Genomic DNA, 24028 nt, shown 5'->3' with positions numbered 1-24028 from the left:
ATATATATATATATATATATATATATATATGGCTGAACGAAAAAAAACTCTCCATTATCTGGTAATTAGAGGGAGACGGACCAAAAAATAGTCTAAAATTTTGCCTCTTTATTATTGTAGGATCGCTAGGAGGCCTAGAAGGGGGTTGAATAGTCCTATAAAATTTCAGCTCAAACAAATGTGAGAACTCTACGCAGCAGTGCTGCTCTGCACACAACACTGCTGCTCTTTGAGCGGAAAGAGCAGCAATGCTGCTCTAGCTGACACCCGAGATAATAGTTTAAAATCTACCCAACAAAAATTAGATCGAGTAAATTCCTGATGTTTCTGGGGTAGTATTGAACCTGTTTCACCACTTGGAAGTTGGAAAAAGTGCACACACGAGTAGATCGGGACCAAACCCTAGAATCGTTACAAATACAAATATTGCAAAGCAAATCACAAGAACACAAGTGAGACACCGATTTATCCCGTGGTTCAGCTCGCCACTAAGGCTTGTCTAAGTCTATGTTGTTGAGGAAGCCACTAAGGCTTGGGTTTCGCTTCACAGTGTGCCTGCTGAAGGATGTAAGCCCGTGGATTTCATCGACCTCCCCATCTTATGCTCCTAGGTTGATGTTGATGACATGGTGCTCATGGAGATCTGCAGCCTGTTCGTTTCGGCTGAAACGATCGTGGATTATTACTACTGGTTGATTTGGTGTGAGAGAAAAATATTATTCTAACTTATAATTTATGATCGTTTACGACCAAGCGAACAGACCGCTGGTAGGGAGGGAGGGTGAACGTCGTTGAGCCCCACTCTGCCACCCTTCCAGCTCACCGGGCCCAGGACTATGGTTCAGGTGAGGTTACCGTATTCAGTGTGTAATCAATAGGGTTTACAGCTAAGAGTTCTATTATGTGCTAACTATTCTTAATACATGAAGATCCATGTAATGCAATCGTGAGGATTGGCTGCAAATAGAATGTTGTGAACGTCACACTCAAAATATAGTTTTTTTGGTAACAGTTATGATTTCTATTATGTGCTCTAATTATTCATGATTTATGAAGACTCATGTAATAGTGAGAATTGGTTACAAACAGAATGTTGCAAACATCACTGTTAAAGTATCTTTTTATATAACTGTACAAAACATGTTTAAACTCGAATTATCATGGTATTTATTTGTGATGACATAAGATTTCTACTCATGCAATCTTTTGTATACCCGTAACAATGCATGGGCACTCAACTAGTTTATTTATTATTTACGTGGTAATGAATAGTGATCCATCCTTTTTTAAGAAGAAAAAGAAGCACGTGTTGGTGTTGCAATCCCGAGATGGCTGGACGGATGCTGCTGCTACTATAAACAAGCCATGCTGTGCCAGTGACCTGGCGTCGGCATTGGAGTGTCTCGGTAGACGATCTCTCGCCGTCGCCGGGCAATCTCGATCGTTTGCTGATGCAATATGTGCATCGTGATATCTGCTAGTACTACGTGATTACTCTGCAACTTCACGACGAGTCTGAAGAGTCGGTTTCGTTTTCGTGTCACGTCAGGCATCAGGTTGACTGGCATGCGGTTTTTTTTTTGTCCCCGTGCTGTTGTTATTATAACATGGAGTCACGGTCAGCCCGTGTTTAGTATGCGAAAAGTATGAAATTTGACTACTATACCACTTTCGTTTTTATTTGACAATTAGTATTCCATCATGGACTAATTAGACTCAAAACGTTCGTCTCGCAATTTCCAATCAAACTATGCAATTAATTTTTTTTCGTCTACATTTAATGTTCTATGCACGTATCGTAAGATTCGATTTTTGGGAAAACTTTTCGCGAACTGTGTCAATGTCGAATACCCTGTACATGTGTCAGCAATCGTAGATGGCCACACCATGTCACATATCAGTGCCGCGTCAATGGGATTATCCTATCTGCTTCATCTTTTTTGCCAGCTGGGGGGGAGGGGGCGACATGATGCGGGTAACTGGTTACGGAGTATGTACTACTACTTCTGTCCCCTAAAATGGAACTAAATTTTTAGTAAATAGTATATAAATTTAGGATTTCAAATTAATTTATTATGAAAATATATTTCGTAATTAATTTAATAGTATTTATTTTATATTATGGCTCTTCGTTTCTCTTATAATCCGTTTTTTCAGCTTGTTTTTCAGTCGAAATAGTATTTTTCTCTCGCAACAAATTAGCCGGAATAGTATTTTGGCTTGTTTTTTCAGCGAAACGAACGATGTCTATAAATATTTATATTTTTTTATCTATAATCGATCAAACTTAATATACTAAAACATAACACTGTTCCAGAATTGCATTCTTTTGAGAAGGAGGGAGTACTTTAGATTGGCCGCCTACTTCTGGTCAAATAAATCCAGAATCCTTCGATTGGAGAAAGTAATTCCAGAATCTAAACTAATCATTACTTTACTAACCGCCTGCACATGGAGCAATTACTAATGTTGAGTGCCAAATTGATTGATTTTTTTTACTTCTTTAGGTCTTGTTTGGATGTTGTTAGATTCACCTCAATTCACATGTGTTGGGGTAGAATTTAATTCAAGTTCCACTCCAATCTACCTCAGCATATGTGGATTGATGTGAATTCGACTACATTCAGACAAGGCGTTCTTTGATTTTTTTTTTCCTATGCTCTGAATTTCAGCAGAATTCATGGTGCAAGTTGGGAAGTTCCTTTTTTTCTTTTTTTTTCTCTTTAAATTTTCACAAGGCTTAGAAGTGAGCATTAATCAAGGAGGAGAGTAACATGTTGTCAAAAAAAGGGGGGAGAGTAACACAGATGTGACTTATAGTGGGAGTAATAACGGACACAATAAATGAATAAATACATTGCCTATGACTTGGCACATTATCGATGAGGAAATAGAAAAGAGTAGTACAGGACAGGACACGAAATCCAACTCATGTGCTCACTTATACAAAAATGTGTCATTTATGACAAGATTTGGTCCGACCTTGAAAACTAAATTATTTTAGTTTGAAAACATGTCGGTTATATCATATTATTGTAAATTTGTATTCAAAATGCTCGAAAATCTGTGAAATTCAAACGATTTTTTAGAAAAGAAACTCTAAAAGAAAGATGTGCATTGGAGTAGTTGTTTCCTGCCTGGTTTTGGTGCAAAATTTTGCTTGGTTTCATTGTGACATGGAACTTTTGTTCTTTGTGAGAACAAATCATAGTGCTCTCTCTTATCATTTAGGACTTCTTTGGATCCGTGCAACTAATAGTGAGCTACTAAAAATTAGCCGAGGACCCTTGACTAATAAATCAACTAATATATTATCTATCACTCAGCTAACAATTGATTATTAGTAGATTCTTCTGGCTAACACACCAATAGGTACCCGGGGGGACCCAAACGGGGCCTTCATCCTACACACGTTGGACAAAAATGTAGAGTATTCGTGTGGCACTACAGAGACAACAGTCATCTAAGGGTCGCACGTGCCCTAACCGACCTGCATGTTATGCTAGAGACAAGCCTTCCCTTCCCATCTCATGTCTCGTGTACTCTGAAGGAACAAGGCAGACCACAGATGGAGGAGAGAAAAAAATATATAACAACCATCTTGAGTAAACCTTTTGTTGCATTACTTCCATACAATATAATGCATGCCTTGACAAAGAGTGGCAATGTGGATCGCTTATTTTTGCTGTTTGTTTATCTTTACAAGCATGTTAGCCGTAGTGCTACTGAATAAAAATGGCAGCTTGCATTAAAATATTGACAATGGAATATGCGCCAACTAGTATGACCTTGATAGGCATAGACTTCATCTTTTAAAAAAAACAAATAAATATTAGGCCTTATATACTCTTCGAGGAAGAGGACATGAATCAACTCCCAATAAAATTTACCCCAAGATTGTGTTGAACATTTGGTCAATTTACGACTTATATTAATCCATAAAAACGACTTAAACAATAGTAACAGTACCACTAACCATATTGTACCACCACCATTACTGCAGATAGTATTTAACAGTGCAGCAACCAAGTACGCTAACAGAATAGTGGGATTAGATTTATACCCTAGGGTGGGACTGCCGGTACCCGCGGACAGTGAGCCACCATCTTCTCCATCGGTGGTGTTGGTGCGGCCACCAGTCCTCCTCGTGTCCACCATGTTGCAGAGGAGGTCGCGCCGGGAGACTCCTGCAGGTGCGGTGTGGGAGCAGTGGCACGGGAAGCTCCTGCAGGTGCGGTGTGGGAGCAGTAGTACGGGACTCTCCCGTCAGGAAGCAGAAGCCCCCGAACAGGAACCTGCAGAAGCGGAGACGGGGCAGCAGTCGCGCCGGGAAGCCGGCGCTCCCCAAAAACTTGATTCCCCGCCTACCCGTGCCGGTACGCTTGACGGGAGGAGTTCCGAAGGCCTGTTACCGAAGCTCCCTGTGCGCGCAGGGAACTTCGGTCGGAGATACAGACGAATAGCTCAGCGCTCAGATGTTGCGGAGAGGAGGAAGAGGAAGAGTCGGGTCTGTCCCCTGCCGGACAGGGGCGCCCCCCATATAGCCGCGCCATTCCCCATCTGTCCGTTAGGCCCTGTCGGGGGAATGAACCTGGACAGGGTGGTTGGGCGTTGGGAGTTAGCTGCGGCGGCTAGGGTTTCGGTTGGGCCAAGCGATAAAACCAGGCCAAACCAAACCAGGCCACGGCCCACGCCCCACGCCCACGGCCTCGGCCCGGCCCGGCCCGGCTCGTCGCGCGGGCGGGCGGCGCGGCTCGACTCGGCTCGGCTCGGCGGCGGCGGCGTGCGCGTGTGGCCTCCCGGTTCTCCCTCTCAACTTGTCTATGTGAGAGTCCTAAGACTCACTATTTAAGTTGAGAACCTTTTTAGTGAATTTCCCATGTGGTACTAATCACTTTTCCACTTAACAATAATTGTGGGCCTTTGAAGTTTATTTGATTAATTAGAATAAATAATTTAGGCCTGGCCCAAATTAATCTAACAATCCCCACCAAACTTCAAAAGTCCACAGTTAATGACTTCAGTTCTGAGCTTGTTTGATATACCAGTGTTTCGATGGAGACTGTTAAGTTGAACATCCATCTAGAAAAGGAGTTTACACTCATTTACAACTGACCAATGGACTATGCCTTGAATTGACAGTTTTGTGCAAAGTGAGGCTCACTCGATTCCTTTACTGATACTAGGCTGCCTATAGCATCCCCTCTGGTTGGAGCATATAAGTCATACTCCTGGCCTATTCATGAGTATCTAGAGATCACCCAAATCTCATAGATTGTGACTAGCAATCGAACTCACATAGGTATGTTCCTTTAAGATGTCCTGTAGGCCGACATCTTTGCTTCTCATTAAGCCACTCGGATCACATTGAGGTATTTACCAACCTGCCATACAGATAGGAAGAGAAGTGCATTACTCAAGAGATTGACCTTTATTAAAAGGGTCTCTTCCCTCAGTCTACCCATAGCTTGTTTCACCATCCTAATTCACGGGATCTCCGATCACATAGGATAGGTTGCCACTACGTTAGAACTTCATGTGGGTCTCAGTCCCATCTCACTCGATGCACTATCTATCACATTACGCGATAGTCCCTTAGTAAATCGATCTGCCAAATTTTTAGACGTATGGACATAGTCCAATGCTATTACTCCGGAGTTTCTCAATTTTCTGACAGATTTTAACCGCCGCTTTACATGCCTAGTGGTCTTCATGTTGTCCTTTGAACTGTTTATCTTGATAATTACTGTTTGATTATCACAGTTCATAGAAATTGCGGGCACAGGTTTTTCAACCATCGGCAAATCCATAAGGAGCTCATGGAGCCATTCAGCCTCAACAGTTGCGGTATCAAGTGCTGCAAGTTCTGCTTCCATTGTTGACCTCGTTAAGATGGTCTGCTTGCAAGACTTCTAGGAAACAGCGCCACCTCCAAGTGTGAATGTATATCCACTTGTGGCTTTTAACTCATCAGCATCAGATATCCAGTTTGCATCACAATAGCCCTCGAGTACCTTTGGGTACCTAGTATAGCGAATGCCAAAGCTCGACGTTCCCTTTAAATAGCGCAATACTCTTTCAATAGCACGCCAGTGATCATCTCCCGGATTTGAAACAAACCGGCTTAATTTGCTCACAGCAAATGAGATGTCAGGCCTCGTTGCACTAGCCAAGTACATTAGCGAGTCGATGATTTGGGAGTATCTCAACTGATCCCTCATTATTCTTTGGTTCTTTCTCAGGATCATGCTTGGATCATAGGGAGTGGACACATGCTTGCAGTCACTATAACCAAAACGACTCAGTACCTTTTCCACATAGTGAGTTTGTACAAGTGTTACCCCACCATTTTCTCCCCTTAGTAGTTTGATGTTTAGTATCACATCAGCCACTCCCAAATCCTTCATGTCAAAGCTCTTTGACAGAAAGTCCTTGACTTCCTTAATCACATTGAGGCTTGTCCCAAAGATTAGTATGTCATCCACATACAAGCACAGGATTACTCCTTCTCCCCCACCATAGCGGTAGTACACACATTTGTCGGCTTCATTCGCAACAAAGCCAGCAGATGTCATAGTTTTATCAAACTTTTCATGCCATTGCTTAGGTGCTTGTTTTAGGCCATACAAAGACTTCAATAATTTACACACCTTTCCTTCTTGACCTTCTACTACGAAACCATCAGGCTGATCCATGTAGATCTCCTCATCTAGCTCTCCATTTAGGAAAGCCGTCTTAACATCCATCTGATGAACGAAAAGACCATGAGACGTAGCCAGGGCAAGCAGTACTCGGATTGTGGTCAATCAGGCCACTGGTGAATAAGTATCAAAGAAGTCCTCGCCTTCTTTCTGGGTATAACCCTTAGCCACAAGCCTTGCCTTATACTTTTCAATCGTACCATCAGGCCTAAGCTTTTTCTTGAACACCCATTTACATCCTACAGGCTTGCACCCATAAGGACGATCAACAATCTCCCAAGTTCCATTGGTCATAATTGAATCCATCTCACTTCGCACTACTTCCTTCTAGTAGTCAGCGTCGGGAGAGGAAAATGCCTCAGCAATGGTGCTTGGAGTGTCATCCACGAGGTATATAGTGAAATCATCACCAAAAGACTTTACAGTCCTCTGTCTCTTACTCTTTCGAGTAGCTCCACTATTATCCTCCTCAGGATTCTCAACACATGTTTGTTCAAGATGTTCTGTTGGCGCCACGGGGGAATCAACAGGTTTTTGACTAGATGTGTTAGGTACATTTCCTCTCATAGGAAATTCATTCTCAAAGAATGTAGCATCTCTGGACTCAATCACTGCACCGACACGCATGTCAGGTACTCCAGAGCTTACAACTAGGAATCTATAGCCGACGCTGTGTAAAGCGTAACCGAGGAACACACAATCTACAGTTTTTGATCCAAGTTTGCGCTTTTTGACGATTGGCACATTCACCTTGGCCAAGCATCCCCAAGTACGTAGGTATGAGAGAGTCAACCTTTTCTTTTCTCATTCCTCGAATGGTGTTACTTCTTTATTCTTTGTAGGAACTCTATTCATGACATGACATGCCATCAATATAGTCTCACCCCACCATTCGTTGGAAAGTCCCGTAGTGTCTAACATGGCGTTAACCAAATCAGTTAGAGTGCGATTCTTTCGTTCGGCAATCCCATTGGATTGGGGGGAGTATGGAGGTGTCCTCTCATGAATAATTCCATGTTCCTCGTAGAATGAATCAAACTCATGTGAAAAGTATTCTCCCCCACGATCAGACCTCAACCGTTTGATTTTTCTTTCCAATTGGTTCTCTACTTCAGCTTTATAGATTTTAAAATAATGCATTGCTTCATCCTTTGTTTTTAGCAAGTACACATAGCAAAATCTAGTGCTATCATCAATAAGAGTCATGAAATATTTCTTTCCTCCTTTGGTCAGTACACCATTCATCTCGCACAGATCAGAATGAATGAGATCTAGCAGTGCCAAATTTCTTGCCTCTTTCACAGCCTTGTGAGGCTTGCGAGGTTGCTTCGCTTGAATACAAGCATGGCACTTAAACCCTTTGACCAGATCGATTTTAGGGATTAATTTTAAACTAGCTAAGCGCGTCATACAACCAACATTGATGTGACAGAGTCGGGAATGCCAAGCATTAGACTCATCATCATTTCTCACATGGTTCACAATTTTATCACAAGAATCCATCAAAGAGAAGCGGAACAAACCTCCGCTTTCATAGCCTTTTCCAACAAAGGTTCCATACTTGGATACAACACATTTATTGGACTCAAACACAAGTCTAAAGCCGTCTCTACACAATAGAGACCCACTAACGAGATTCTTCTTGATAGAGGGGATATGCTGCACGTTCTTTAGCTGCACGATCTTTCCCGAAGTAAACTTCAGATTGATCGTACCAACACCAAGTACAGCAGCATGCGTACCGTTTCCCATCAGCAAGGAGCAACCTCTTTGTTCCTGATAAGAAGAAAACAAAGAAACATCAGAACATACATGAATGTTAGCACCCGTGTCAACCCACCACTCAGGCGAGAGACAAACTGAAAAAACTATAGGTAGATGATTACCGTACCCAGTTCCTCCAGATTCGCTAACAACCATGTTTGCGGTCTTCTTCTGCTTGTCCTTGTGGTTAGGCACTCTTTTGCCCAATGGTCAGATGCACCGCAGACAAAGCAAAGACCCTTTTCTTTTTCCTTGCCCTTCTTAAAAGTTGCAGCTTTAGGCTTGACTGCAGGCTTGTTTTTCTTCTTCCTCTGTGCGGCATGAAAGTTCTTCTTTTGCACCAGATTGGCGCTAGAACCTTCCTCATGCGCTTTCTTGCCATGAGTGTCCTTTGCCCTAGCATTCTCCTCCACACCAAGAGTAGCAATGAGATCAGTCACACTGAACACTTGCCTCCTGTGCTTTAGAGTAGTGGCAAAGCTCGACCAAGTAGGTGGAAGCTTAGCGATGATACCGCCGGCCACAAACTTGTCAGGCAACTCACACTCATTGTTCTGGAGTTCCTTTGCCAGCATCTGTATCTCATGAGCCTGCTCTACTACAGATCGGTCATCGACCATCTTGTAGTCATAGAACTTCTCCATGATGTACAGCTCAGTGCTAGCATCGGCAACACCGAACTTGGCCTCAAGTGCATCCCACATGTCCTTGCCATTGTCCATATCCATGTACACTTGCACCATGCTTTCAGCTAATATGCTGATGAGAGCCCCCTTGAACAAGTTATCTGCCTCATTGAACTTAATCTCCTCCTCGTGAGAGAAAGGAGGTTCAATGCGCTTTCCCTTGATCACGTGGTCACAACGCATACTAGTGAACCACAGCTTGGAACGGACACGCCACACTTTATAGTTGGATCCATCATCTTTCAATGGTGGTGGTTTTAGTGACGTAGCAAAACTAGCAGCCGAAAAAGACCTATCAAGTTTTTGAATTGTTGAACATTTGGTCAATTTACGACTTATATTAATCCATAAAAACGACTTAAACAATAGTAACAGTACCACTAACCATACTGTACCACCACCATTACTGCAGATAGTATTTAACAGTGCAGCAACCAAGTACGCTAACAGAATAGTGGGATTAGATTTATACCCTAGGGTGGGACTGCCGGTACCCGCGGATAGTGAGCCACCATCTTCTCCATCGGTGGTGTTGGTGCGGCCACCAGTCCTCCTCGTGTCCACCATGTTGCAGAGGAGGTCGTGCCGGGAGACTCCTGCAGGTGCGGTGTGGGAGCAGTAGCACGGGACTCTCCCGTCAGGAAGCAGAAGCCCCCGAACAGGAACCTGCAGAAGCGGAGACGGGGCAGCAGTCGCGCCGGGAAGCCGGCGCTCCCCAAAAACTTGATTCCCCGCCTACCCGTGCAGGTACGCTTGACGGGGGGAGTTCCGGAGGCCTGCTACCGAAGCTCCCTGTGCGCGCAGAGAACTCCGGTCGGAGATACAGACGAACAGCTCAGCGCTCAGATGTTGCGGAGAGGAGGAAGAGGAAGAGTCGGGTCTGTCCCCTGCCGGACAGGGGCGCCCCCCCATATAGCCGCGCCGTTCCCCATCTGTCCGTTAGGCCCTGTCGGGGGAATGAACCTGGACAGGGAGGTTGGACGTTGGGAGGCCACGGCCTCGGCGCGTCGCGCGCAGGCGGCGCGGCTTGGCGGCGGCGGCGCGCACGTGTGGCCTCCCGGTTCTCCCTCTCAACTTGTCTATGTGAGAGTCCTAAGACTCACTATTTAAGTTGAGAACCTTTTTAGTGAATTTTCCATGTGGTACTAATCACTTTTCCACTTAACAATAATTGTGGGCCTTTGAAGTTTATTTGATTAATTAGAATAAATAATTTGGGCCCGGCCCAAATTAATCTAACAGATTGTGCAGGTGTCATATGCTTTTAAACTGAATTCCTACTTGTCTGAGAACAAAAAGGGACTTTATGTTGTTCGATTCCGAAAAAGGCTCTCCAATTTGGAGTGCTGACTGTTGAGCTGATAAAGTGAGTGCTTTCCGCCGTATTATCCAGCTGCAAAATGCAACTGAATTACTGATCGATAAACCAAGACCTCAAAGCGAAACGCGCTAGCTGATCTGGACTGATAATGACTCGCCGTGACGGGGACTGGCTTTGAGCAAGCCCAGCCGGATCAACCAAGCTGTAGAATGACACGACACCAGCATGACTGTATCATCTAGCCGACCACCCTGATAGTGATAAAGAAGCTTTTTCTTTCTTGATGCATGCTATGGGCAGAATTGCAACGCCGGTGTTGACTGCACTTTGCTGTCTGTTTGATTACTACGACTGATTTCATCCAATGGACTGCATTCTAGCGTATCCACACTTCTGAATCCTACCTACCTAGATTTGTATGTTTTTTTGAGAAGGAAAAAAACAGAGAACATCATCTTCGAATGATTGTAAAATGTAAACACAGTACTTATTTACAGTCGTATTGCAGACTAAAATTCGTAAACACATAAGGCAAACTCTCTTTATCTTAGGACACCTGAAGCATCAAGGAAACGTTCATCATTCCCCTTCATTGAAGACTCGGGCTAGTTTGGTTCAACTTTTCTTTTCTTTTTTTTTTGCTAAAAAGCAGAACGCCAATTAAACAGGTATAACCATAAGCTATTTTTTTAATAGAAGAAGCTGCTTTGACATAGTATAATTTCCGTAGCACCTTGGATTCTGTTTTTGGCTTTTAGCTTTCTGTTGTTCCAAATGAGTGAAAATATAGAGATGCTTTATGGTTGTATCAAGTGAGATAAAGAGAAGGAGACAAGTTTCATAGTTATTTTTAACCAAACAGCTTACAACTTTTTCAGAGTTCATATTAGTTTTTTCATAGCTCACAACTCAGGCCTGTTCGCTTAAACTTATCAGCCGGCTTATCAGCTAGAATCTACAGTATTTTTCTCTCACAACAAATCAGCTTCAGTCGGCTTATCAGCCAACTTTAATACTAGCCGAACATCAGCTTTTTCACGGCCTACAACTTACCATGTTTTAGTTTACTCTTTCATAAGTAAACTTATTTAATTTTGATCAAATTTTATAGAAAAATACGTTAAACGACCTACTATTTGAAATGGATGGAACATGTCCTGTCCTAAACTTCACGTGCGGTACACGTGTTGTAGCTATATCACCATATGCTATTTGCCCAGAAAGAAGAGAAGAATTTTCTGCATCGTGCACCACTTTGCGGGAGCTCATCCTGAATTCCTGATAGATGTACATAAATTCCTGAATATTATCCCAGTGCGCAATGCTGACTGTTGTTGAGCACAAAACACTCGGACGACGTGGACCAAGATTCCGATGCGGATTGCTGAGTCGGACCGATCCCCAGTGGGCAAGGCAATGAGCAAAATGCGGCGAAATCAGGGCCACATCTCTCCAGCTGCGCCACGTTGCATGGCTGGGCCCGGGGGGCATTATGTGGCCTCTCATCCTGGCCATTCGATTCATCAAGAAGGGCAGCTAGCTAGGTGATTGCTACTAGTTCTCTCAACTACTAGCAGCCTGTTCGCTTGCTCGTAAATGATCGTAAATTTTCAGTTGGGAATAGTATTTTTCTCTCACACCAAACCAGTCAGCAGTAAATAATTCACGATACGATACGGCCTCCCGAACAAGCCGTAGCTTGTTTTGAAATGTTCTCTGTAGTGGCCCCAGACTTGTGATGATGGAGATGTCTTTGGTGCATGCATATATATAATATAAGGCTATTCTCTTCTTGCCGTGGAGATTTCGTACTCGAGAATACATGACCATGCACGCTATATATATTGTTTTCAATTCTGCATGTGATCTCGATGTCGTCCTTTTTATATTGGGAGCGTGTTTAGTTCCATAAAGTTGGAATTTTGGGCTAGTGTAGCACTTTCGTTTTTATTTGGCAATTAGTGTTCAAACATAGACTAATTAGGCTCAAAACGTTCGTCTCGCAATTTTCCACCAAACTGTGCAATTAGTTTTTTTTCGTCTACATTTAATGCTCTATGCATGGACCGCAAACATTCGATGTGATATGTACTGTAGCACTTTTTGGGATTTTGGGGTGGAACTGAACACGCGCTTGGTTAGTGCTGACTTTGTAGACTTGGACAAGTAAGTGTGCCCGCTACGTTTTCGTATGATTCTGTACTTTTATGGCAGCGTTTATAAAGACAAATGCAACAGTTTCATAATGCCAACATGCATGCATGTAGTTTTAAATATGTCACTAATGGTCACGTCAAATGAATAAAAAGAACGAAGAGAACGCGAAGTTGTCTATATCCTCAAAACATCAACAACATCCCAACTTTTAAAGGAATGACAAGTGAGGTGTTCCTTATTAGCACCACTCAATTGTGTTAATAAAACCTTGTGTACCTCAATATCTTGAGAGACAAGTCGGACTGTAAAATTGACTAGTAGTAAGTATATATTCCCTCTAATTTGGCTTTATGATGAGGTAAGTCTTTGGCCAACGACTTCCTGTAATGAAATAAGATAAGGCCTTAGGTGTCCGGCACGACTGACCTAGGACTCCTTGTGGTAGCCTGGTGTGGCTAAGGGCACGTTCAATAGTTTAGACGGCTGCTGTCTGTAAGCATGGGTCATGTCACATAGAGACAGCAATACAGACAAATTATATAATGGGTTGTCTTTTAAGCTATCTGTAAGATAATTAATTCCTGTACAGACTCATAAATTAAAGTGATAAAAAATGGCTTGGGAGCATGAGCCCCCATTGTACAACGGTGCTGGAGCGGGCGATATAGCTTGGGAGCACGAGCCCTCGTCGTCTCTTCGCGAAGAGACGGCACACCCGTCTGTTGGCTGAGTCGAGGTTTTTTTTTTTGCAAAAATGACATCTCCCAGACGACAAAAAGACGACCATTGTACGTGGCCTAAGGTGCCACCACCCAAGAGATGGGGCCGCCTGGGGAGGAGATTACCGACCATGAACATGCTGTGCCGACGGAGGAGGAAGCAGACATGCCTTCTACGTTCTACCGCACCACGTCCGCCCAAGGGAGGAAGCAATCCCGCATTATTGTCTTTTTGTATTTTGGTCCCTAAATATCTTTTATAATTTTATATGAATTCAAATCTATAGTGAAGCTCTTCAAACGAGTTTACGAGAGACTAAATATCCAGTGGAGCTGCTCTATAACGAAGTTGGTGCTCTAAAGTAGGGGTGAAAATGAAAATGATAAATTTCCGATTTCCAATAATCGTTTTTGAGTTTTTTTTTCCTGATTTTCAGGCCTAAACGAAAATGGTAGCGGTAATCGAAAAAATGAAAACGATAATGGTAAAAACAATCGAAAACGGAAGTGAAAATGATTTTACCCTCTTCCGATCGTTTTTCGAAGATTGTCATATTTACTAGGTAATTTACCGTCAGTAGTTACCGATTCAAACGCCCGTGAATCCTAATTTGTTATGTAGACTATACAATGCATACTTTAGGTGCAGTTGGCCACAACCACACATCTAAGCAGTCCCATCGGCATATGCCTCAAGTATTTTTTTTGAAAGGAACTATACAGCAAATATTTCATCCGTATATGAACAAGGTGTGAACTGTACGATGTCTAGTGTGGTTCTAGCTTGTAGTCTCGTCACGTGTCATCTTGTATATTCTCGTGGACTTGTCAATCGTGGCTCTTCTCATGTCCTATTGTTTGGTATGTTTATCGTTTTTGAGAATATTGTTTTCATGGATTTCGATCGTTATTGCGTATTTTTCGATCATCTACTACCGTTTTCAAAAGGCAGAATAGTCATTTTGGTCCCTAAACTATTTCTCAAGGCTCAGTTTCATCCCTGAACTTTCAAAACGGCTATTTTAGTCCTCAAACTAGGCTCAGATTCATCATAGAACTATGAAGATGATCATTTCAGTCTTTAAACTTTGCATTTTAGGCTCAATTTCATCCTAAAACTATAAAGATAATCATTTGAGTCCTCAAACTTTGCATTTTGAGAGCGGTTGGAGATAGAAAAATAAAATTCATCCAAAAACTCTTTACTAGCCATTAATAATTCCAAGCTGTTATTTTTAATGTTACCTTATAATGATACCATTTATATATATCCGACTATAAATGATTTTTGTGAGAGCAATTACAGTTGCTTCACACGCTATTCCTTAAGAATACATGGATATATTGAAACAATAGTAGATCTATAATTTTTTTCTCAGCTACTTCTAGCGTTAGGCTCAACTAATAACCATGTGTATAGAATAATTATTTTTATCCATAGGATAAAAATAATTCATATTTAAGAATATTTAGATCTATATTTATATTCATCTTAGAATATAAATACAAATGTTGAAAGTTGTGCAAAAATGACATTGTTAGGTACTAGACAAAGGATTTTTGCACCAAAATGTTAGGTACTAAAAAGTTGTGCAAAAATGAAGTTGTGCATTTTCAACCCTAAAAAATGCATTTTAGGGTTGTTTTTACAAAAATGAAGTTGTGCAAAAATGAAGTTTGTACAAAATGAAGTTGTGCAAAAATGTAAAACTGAAAGTGATTTGGCTTTCTACCTCGTTTCCGATCATTTTCAACCCTACTCTAAAGTTGTTTTTCGTGGAACTAGGGCTCTTTCGAATAGACTCTATTTGGTGAAAACCTACCAAGCCTCGTCTTCTCGCGTTTTCAGACGGAGTACCGTTTTGAGAAGTGCCGGGCAGATTTTACGGTTTGTTTTTTCGCTAAAAAAAACATCAGTGCTTGGATTTGTAACTGCGCAAAACTACTTGACGCTGACGAAATCAAGATCCGACTCTCGAGGAACGGGACGCAGTCAGGCGTGTGCTGACGTGGATCCAATAATTCCCGTGGGCCCCACCCCGCCACCCCGAGCCGCTCGCCGCTCGCCGCTCGCCGCGAGGTCTGGCAAGCCGTTTCTGGTTCACTAGCCCCAAAAATTCCATTCATGTCCTCATCCCCACCCCCGAAATCCACACGCGACTCCATGTTCCAAACAGCTCCACGGTCCATGACGTGTGGGCCATCCTGTGCCATTTCGCGGTATTTTTGGAGGGCGCCATATACCACACCCGTGCAAAAAGAAACGAGAAAATTCTCTCCTCCTTCTCGGCTCGGCTCCTCCAGTCGTCGCCTTCCACTCCCTCCGCTGCAGTCTGCACCCCACCGTTCCACCAGCGAGTCCTCCTCGTCGACGTCTCCGGCCGCTCGAGGCACCTTCGCCGCTTGTTTGATTCGATCCCTCCCCACCGCTTCTGCTATGCCGCCGGCGCCAGCCGCCGTCGTGCCGGAGCCGCAGAAGCTTTCTCCGCCGTCGTCGACGTCGCAGCAGTGCCGCCGCCGGCCGCGCTCGCCGCTCGCCAACGGCTCGTCCGCCGGCGACTTCGAGCTGCGGCACTGGCGCACGCCCAAGAAGCGCGTCGCGGCGGCGCCGTCGCCGGCCGCGCCGCGGTGGGCACCGCCGCCCGTGATCGAGATACCCAACGGCGCTGGCAGCAACGACGACAGCAACAGCAGCGGCGGCGGGGGCCACGGCTACACCAGCCTCCGGGACATCTTGTCGTCACCGGAGTACGCCGCGGCGGGCGGCTCGCCGGGGGCCTGCGGCGGCGGATGCGGCAGCTGCGGGGACATACACATGATCCGGCACCCGCTGGTGAAGCACGCGGCGTACGCGTACCTGCAGATGACGCCGTCCGCGAGGGAGGACTCCGGCCGCCGCTGGCGCAGCCCGCTCTGCCGCCTGCTTCTCGGCTGCCTCAGCTTCATCGGGGCGCTCTTCCGGCCTTGATGACTCGTCCGGACTCCGCCGTGCGCTTCCGGGTTGCTGTTTCTCTGTTCCTTCTCATCCGGTTCTTGTGTGATTAGGAATTTCTTTTTCTTAGGATTTTCCTTTTACTTTGCGAGAATTTATGGGCTTTGCTTGAGGTGAAATTTGGGTAAATAATTTGCTAGGATTAGGCAGAAATGAAAGCTGAGATCATACTAGAAGGAAGAAATGATTACACTAACAGCATATTATGAGTAGTTGTTAGCTTTGATTCTGCGACGATTTTTCAGTCGTCATGAACTAATCATTGGTGCAACGAATATGATAGCAATGATTTATAAACGAGAAAACGAATCAGACCACAACAAATTAACGCAAGAAAAACTAACCATTTCTATCATATCACATTCACTTGAACCATACTTGATACATATCCATCTGTTCTTCACAATGGTGAATGTATTGCTGGATTTTGCTATGTACTATCCTCTCTTTTTTTCCTCTGCCTTTCTTTGATTGGTTCATTCATTCTATGTACAAACAATTATCCCTAAAGTCGCTGTAAGAGTCTCGTAATAACTCCCTCTAGTAATGCTTGTCGTTGGACCCTCGCCGGGGCTTGGCGCCGATGGCGCCGCGCAGGGCCTCAGCCAGCAAAGCGGCGTCCGGGTTGCTGTCGAAGAGGGGCTCCGGCGGCGGCGATGGTGGCCGGCGCTTGGTCGCGAAGGGGCTCCAGCCGGACTTCTTGTTCTTTAGCTGCGCACGGAACAAAACAAAACAAAACGGAAGAAACCGTTGTCAGTGCCTGTTGCGAGAAAAACCGTCTGCAGTGCCTCGCAATCAGTGCACCGTGATTCGTGCACGTGGACGCACATGTCCATTTGGTGGATACGAATACGATGCTGCTGCCTTACTGTACTGGCTGAGCTTTGTTCTTCCCTCCGTTTTCGTTTACTTTTACTTGTCACCAACCTTTTACTGTAGCAAATTTGACCGTCTGTTTTTTTCTTCTAAAAAATCTTAGATACTTCAATGTATATAACACTGATGAAGTATGTTCAATAAAGAATCATATATGTGAAAACTTGATGTATCTAGAAATCTTTTGCAGAAAAAAACAGACGGTCAAATTTGCTACAGTAGAAAGTCGGTGTCAAGTAAACGAAAACGGAGGGAAGTACTTGTACAGATCGGCGTGTACCGACCACGCAACAACCAGTCGACACGACACGACACGATGTCTGCTGATATCACACTGCAACTAGTGAACAGGCAGGCCCTCAGCAAGTGAAAATACTTTTCATGCTACAAGACGACAATACATGGGTTTCGATTTCTATAGTTCCTGATGAATTGATGATGCCCCAAAGGCCCAAAGAGGCAAAGACCATGCCAGGTCAGATCAGAAAGAAGTGAGCTTTCAGTAGTTCATGGCTCATGCCTCATGGGAGCTAAACTGGGACAATGCAAGGAAGGGAAGGTGAAGGCAACGTTGAAAGAGATGAGCCTGAAAGGGATGAGGCAAGGAGGTCAGAGCTGGCCAGGCGAGGATTGGTTTGTGGAAGGCGCTGAGCGAAGGGTCAGATTGTGCTGGCCCTTCGGCTCTTGTGCAGACAAAGTGCCCACGTTCTCCGCTTGGGCTGCTATACTATTATACCAGAGCAGAGCCGGTTGGGCGTCACTATCCAGCGGGCCAGGATTGAATGTGAGCAGCGAGAGGCTGATAACGCCAGGGGCCGCATGGGCTGGCGAGATGCATCCATGGGGAGAGGGGGCACGCAAGCCCCTGGCAGTCGGCAAGCAGGCACGGGCGGATTGGATAATGCTGCTGTCTGCTTGTCAGAGTGGGGATGTGAGAGGGAAACAAAGCCGGGAGTGAGTTGGCAGGGTTGGGGCCTTGGGGGGCTGGGCTTTCAGTGGTAGCTACAGTTTGTTTGATGCCAGTTGCCAGTAGAAGTTTCTTCAGATATGCCAAACAAGGAGTGTCATGGTATGTCCAAAACAAAAAGCTTGGCCACAAATGAGGGGAGGGGATCCCGTTGGTGAGGTTTCCTTGATAAAAAGCAGAAATCAAGCAGCCTTCTTTGGACTAGGTACAGAAACTAGGTACGAGTTTCTCATGATCAGCACAAACAGAGCTAATCACTGGTAAAATGTATAACTGCAAGTAAAATGCAATTTCTGACTGTGTCACTTTGCCAAGATGAAATTTGCTGGAACAACATTTCTTAATTGTACAAAATTTGATCAGTGAAAAAACCTAATAATGAATATACACGGGAAGTGTGGGCCTGATTGGACATGAACTTTACCAAGAAAAGACAAATTCGTATGTATGAGAAATTTGTGATCGATGGTTTTCAGGGGAAAAAATAACCAATAGAAATATAGCGCAATATCAGACGAACAATTAGTGATGAAATTCAACTGCATGCAGAAATTTATTCAAGAATGGGAAATGCCATGTGTGAGCAACGAGCAAACATATAATACAGTGCATGCTATACTGAGTAGGTCAGATGGAGAAATTGCCATTACCTCTGCATTGGATCCTTCAGGTTTCTCAGATACAACATAACGGAGGACATCCATGAAGAAGGCTGTTCCTTTATCCGCAAAATTCTTCATGTAGAAGGAAATTAGCTGCCCAGATTTTGCCCTGAGATGGAGCAATCTCTGCTCGATGTTCGGTTCATATTGCATCACTATGGGGCGAAGAAAGGTGTCATATACAACATCACTTCCCTGCAAATGAACTAAGTTAAAGCAAACTTCAACCCAAACAAATGCATGATACACTGCAAAATATAAAGTCTGAGGAAACAAATATGTACCTTAGTTTTGGGGTACCACAGGTAGACAAAGAAAGCTAGCTTCATTTCTGAATACATTGGCATCCTGGAGTGGATACAGCAGGACAGATATGCATCAACAATCAGTAGGTTTTAAACTATGAAAGAATCAGCAGGCAACGAGAATAGGACTGACCAAGAGATCACGCTCTCAACTGCTATCACCATGGCCACGATAATCCTGAAACACTCACAAACAGGACAATTCAGCCAGTTTGATAGTGATACTTGAACACAATCTGAACAAAGTATTAGTTTTTGTCCTAGGAAAGAACTGAAACAATCTTAAACTTATACAAAGGTGAAGCACTAGCTGTGCATGTAAAACAAGAAACAAACGTGACGTTGTATATCTTAAAAAGGGAGAAAGAGAAGGGGGAAGAGCCCTTCACAAGAACAACTCCCATACCCCACAAAAGGGAGGGATGATCAAGAGTTGGAGGATTACAAAAACAAAATCACCTGGTAAAAAATAAATGAATTCAAGTGAATAAGCAACTTATGTTCCACTGAATCTTTCTTTAGTAGAAAATGTTCTTATGTTCAATTTAATCATTTTGACCATTTAGAACACACAACATGACTATTGACTATGAAAACTAAGTATGAATACCTCATTCCGCAAAAGACTGCCATGAAACAAATTCCCCCCTTCAAGTATATGGTCATGTTTTTTCACACTTAACTGGAATTTAGCATCCTATTCCAAATGCTATGTTAAAGCATGCGATGGTGGTTTAACCACCCCAACAGGTATACATTCGACATAAATAACAAGCTTATGATAAACTATTTCCCTGAGTTGTTTCAGAAAAAGGGTCCCAAACAGTCAAAAGCAACTGCACATATTTGCAACTAGATTATAAACAATTTTTTAGCCCAATCAACCCTTCACTGTATCAGAAATCCATGCCAGTCGAACAAATAGAACAACATAACTCTTGTCCAATTCAAACTGGTCCAGTAAGAGATAATGCTGCCGATACCTACTGATTCGAATTATACCAAAATCATCAACGACAAATATAGAAATGGGAAATACTTATATGGCCACACACAAGCATTTCATGCACAAAAAACATGTGCGCAAAGTCGCTCCTTCTGAAGGTGGCTGCTGCACCAGCCATGTGGGCTGCAGCTCGATCACAAATATCGGCACGCTGCAATGTTTCTGGTTCCTGGTGATAGTGCATCTGATGCAGAGAAAGCCCAATGTATCTGCTCTATCTCATGGGCTGTTGTGTCTTAGTCCCAGAAGGACAGAAGGAACATCCCTTAAGTCGGTCAAGTTAGGATTTTTGCTCGCACGAACTGTCATGATGAGCACTCATCTTGGCACGATGATAGCTGCACGTCCACCTGTTTACATGCTTTGAGGTTTTGTTTCAATGTTATAACTATGTTCTGGAAAAAGCCTGACAACCAGGTTCTCGACCATCAGTTTAAGCTGGTGTCAACTATCAGGTCAAGAATTCAAGATGCAGTGCAATTCTGGAGTGCGGTAGGAGCCAAGCACCTTAAGTTCCCAGTTGGTTTTCCCTATGGCAAGTAGTGAAAGCTAGCATATCTTGTTTCTATTACCTTAGTTGTTCCTTCTAGCAAGTAACCGACTTGTGCTCTTTTATGTCATGCTTGGGGATTCTAGCTGAACAGAGTTAGCTGTTTTATTACCTTTTTTCTCAAAACAAGCAGGAGAGCCGCTTATCATTGCATTAACAGAACAAGAGAGTCAAACAACACCATTTATATGCACACCTGTTGAATAAGAAAAATAGCGAACTGACCTAGAAACTCTACCACCCGAGCTAGGAGTAAGAAATGAAAGCCCCTTAAACATCAGTCATGAAACAAAGATGGGATTCCTCCCTAGAGAGAATCAAGGGAGTAGATAAACTCGGAGAGGTGCTATTAAACACAGTCATTCCTGTGTTTCCAAAGAATCCATGCACCAAAGATGATGAGCGAGTTTGCCTTGCTGTACAACACCACTAACGGCAGCATAAACTTGCTCCACCATTTATCAAAAGAAGCTTCTGAGGGTTGAGGAAAAGGCCAGTAAGACCTCTCTGGTCGTTTTAAGACTATGGCGCTTGTTATCTTCTAGTACAAGCCAGAAATGCCAATCCTAAAGAGAAAGAAACTTCGTGTGCATGACATACTATCAGTAACTTTTGGCTTCTCACTAGGAAAACCAAGTCTGCAATCCATAGGAAGCTTCTTATCTATTTCTTTGATGGCTTCATGGTATAGTCAACGGTGGATTCGGTAAACCAACATTTGTGACATTTCTTAGGATGACTTTGAATTGGTTTCTCATTGGTCAACTAACTAGGTTAAAGAATATGGTAGTCTAAAAAACTTCCATAATTTAGTTGGTCAATGACCAAGCCTAGTCATGAGAGGTAAAATAACATGTCAGGACATATTCATCTTGCCAAAAAAAAAAAATCAATCTTCTCATGTAAGAGATAGTGAGATAAATAGCTAAACAAACAATCAAATTGGCATTATTAACAAGGCAATATATTTTTATTAACAAGGCATTATTAACAAACAATAAAATATGCTGGCCATTCAATAGTCAGTAAGGTCTGTTGTACCTTAGCACAAACAAAATTACACAGTTTCTAGTCTTGTTATGCTTATATGCAACTGACTGAATGCTCGTTTTTTGAATCATGCATGTCCCATGTGTCGAGAGTACAATAACATGTACAATTTGAAATGCTGGATGTAAAATGCGTTATTCAATAAATAATTAATTTGCTAAGTGACTTTGAGTAGGTTATAATGGCAAGCAATAAATTTTGTCAAGCAACTTGAAATAGTCAATAGGCAAGATCACCATCAGAATAAACAGTAACCACCAAACCAGATACGATGTAAAACCGTTATAAGTTATAACTGGTGGCAATAACGTCCTGATATTTTCCCACGCTTGCCTCAGTAATTGATTACACGCTAACCCTGCTGCAATCCAGTGCGTCGGTTATGACAGACAAACCCCAAAAGAGCAGATTCTCACAATTTGCAGTCTCTGTGGCTAATTTCAGGTCGCAGAGGGTAGGAACTTGAAACTGGAACAGAACTTGTCCAATTTTACCAATCCTAAAATAGCACAGAGCTGGCAATCATCATTGACAGCAAAGGGCATAAGGCTGAGGAATGGGCAAGGCAAGGAACCCCTGATTGAGGCAGCTTTTTGGTGGAATGCAGGATTGAGGTGTCATGATCCAGTCGTCCACCTAACATCCAACTATTAACGCACCACGACCAACATAATACTGCTAGCTTGTAACTGAAGAACTAATCCAGTCGTCCACCCAACATCCAACTATTAACGCACCACGACCAACATAATACAGCTAGCTTGTAATTGAAGAACTAAAGGGAGGCAGAAAAATAAAGCGGGCACAATCATGTCACATGAGCTTTTTGCCTATAGAGAAACAATAATAATTAAAAAAAAGTAGTCCAGGTTATGTTATGTTATTAGTAGGGAGGCAAAAGGTTAAAAGGTGGGCGAACTAAAGTCGGCATCATGATACTGCATAAAAATCACGTTATCCAAGTAAGCAAGTCCTGAATCTCACGCTACATCAGAAAAAGGGTAAAGAAAAAAAGCACGGCATGCATGAATGCTTCACACAGTTGGTAATGGTAACACACAACACAAGCCGCGGCAGGCTGATGAGCAGAGGAGACGAGAGCAACAAGAGCAAATCAATAGGCACACGGAATGGTTGGAACAGAATCCTGGTGGCGATTGGTCGCTCGCCCCAAGGTGATGGGACAGGGGAAAGGGGAGGGACATGGAGGGAGGGAGGGAGTCGGACGACTCACCAGTACTGGCACCAGAAGCGGAGCATGTGGGCATCGTTGGGGCGCGTCTCCACCGTCTTGAAGCACTCGAACGCCGGCATGGCGTACCCGAACAGGAGCCTGCATGCGATGCGATGCGAGGTTCCGGAATCAGCACGCGTCGTCGCCGATAACCAAAACCCAGTAGAGCGTGGCACATTCGTTCGGCGGCCGGAAACCGGAAGGGGAGTTTCGTGTGTGAGGAGGGGGGTCTTACAGCAGGATCTTGGAGAGGAGCTCCCCCAACATGTCGCCCGGCCGCGGAAATGCCCGCGCGCGCGGCGCCTGCGGGCTGCGGCAGCGGATCGGAGGTCCCCCACCTCGCTCCCTCCCTCGAAGCCCTGCGGGTTGCGGAGGTGGAATGGGGAGTCGTCAGTCAGTCGCGTGGAGCGGTGGCGGCGGAATGGAGGCCGAGGCGGGTTGGGGAACTAGGGCAGGGAGGAGGAGGAGGAGGAGGCGGAGAATGAAGAGAAGCGGTTGCGTTGGCTTTAGGGGGAAGGGAAGGGAGGAAGAAGACGACTGCGATGCGACCGAACTGGCAATCGAGGGGGGCAGGCAGTTACAGTTGCCGAGTCGGGGTGGGGGTGGTGGGGGTGGCCCGTTCCACCGGCGTGGCGGTGGGGTCGTGGGGAGAGGGGTAGGCGACTAGTTCGACCACCACGGCGACGGCGAGGTCGAGGACCAGGACGAGGAGGCGACCGACACGGTGGCTGCGCGGTGGGGCCCGGAGACCGGGCGAGCGTGACGGGAGATATCTGGCGTCCTCGACCTCGCTGATACGTCTCCAGGTCGCTTCACGGCATCTGGGGGATGATTCGGTGGGGCCCGGGCCCGGGCCCGGAGAGGGTGGGGTAGCGTGTGGGTGTGGGTGTGGGTGTGGGTGCGCAGGCGGGTGGCTTTACGCTTTTGCGAACGAAGAGAGGGCAAGAGCCAAGAGGGCACGGTTCCCTTCCCGTGTTGCCCACAGACTCCACCGAAGCTTCAGGCCTTCAGCTATCAGCTGGGAAGAAGAAACTGGTG

At 44.4% G+C, this 24028-nt stretch overlaps 1 protein-coding gene across 1 annotated transcript; it reads right to left on the bottom strand.

Moving 5' to 3' along the window:
• Positions 1–16672: 16672 nt before the first annotated feature.
• Positions 16673–23554, bottom strand: LOC136504727 (putative HVA22-like protein g). The gene is made up of 6 exons (XM_066499705.1): positions 23226–23554; positions 22991–23089; positions 19284–19328; positions 19130–19193; positions 18834–19040; positions 16673–17051 (listed from the first exon to the last, which is right to left on the bottom strand). Exons 1-6 carry the CDS (start codon positions 23255–23257, stop codon positions 16881–16883), a joined length of 618 nt encoding a protein of 205 aa, XP_066355802.1. The 5' UTR covers positions 23258–23554; the 3' UTR covers positions 16673–16880.
• Between the last annotated feature and the right edge of the window lie 474 nt (positions 23555–24028).

Source organism: Miscanthus floridulus, chromosome 14, assembly GCF_019320115.1.
Source record: "Miscanthus floridulus cultivar M001 chromosome 14, ASM1932011v1, whole genome shotgun sequence".
Lineage (NCBI taxonomy): Eukaryota > Viridiplantae > Streptophyta > Magnoliopsida > Poales > Poaceae > Miscanthus > Miscanthus floridulus.
This window is presented reverse-complemented; position numbering and strand designations above follow the sequence as displayed.

Excerpts from the sequence above, each read along its gene's own strand:
- LOC136504727 (XM_066499705.1), bottom strand. The coding sequence starts at position 23,257 with ATGTTGGGGGAGCTCCTCTCCAAGATCCTGCT. Across the intron at positions 23,090-23,225 it reads CTCCTCTCCAAGATCCTGCT|GCTCCTGTTCGGGTACGCCA; the intron begins GTAAGACCCCCC and ends CATCGCATGCAG. Across the intron at positions 19,194-19,283 it reads GTTGAGAGCGTGATCTCTTG|GATGCCAATGTATTCAGAAA; the intron begins GTCAGTCCTATT and ends TATCCACTCCAG.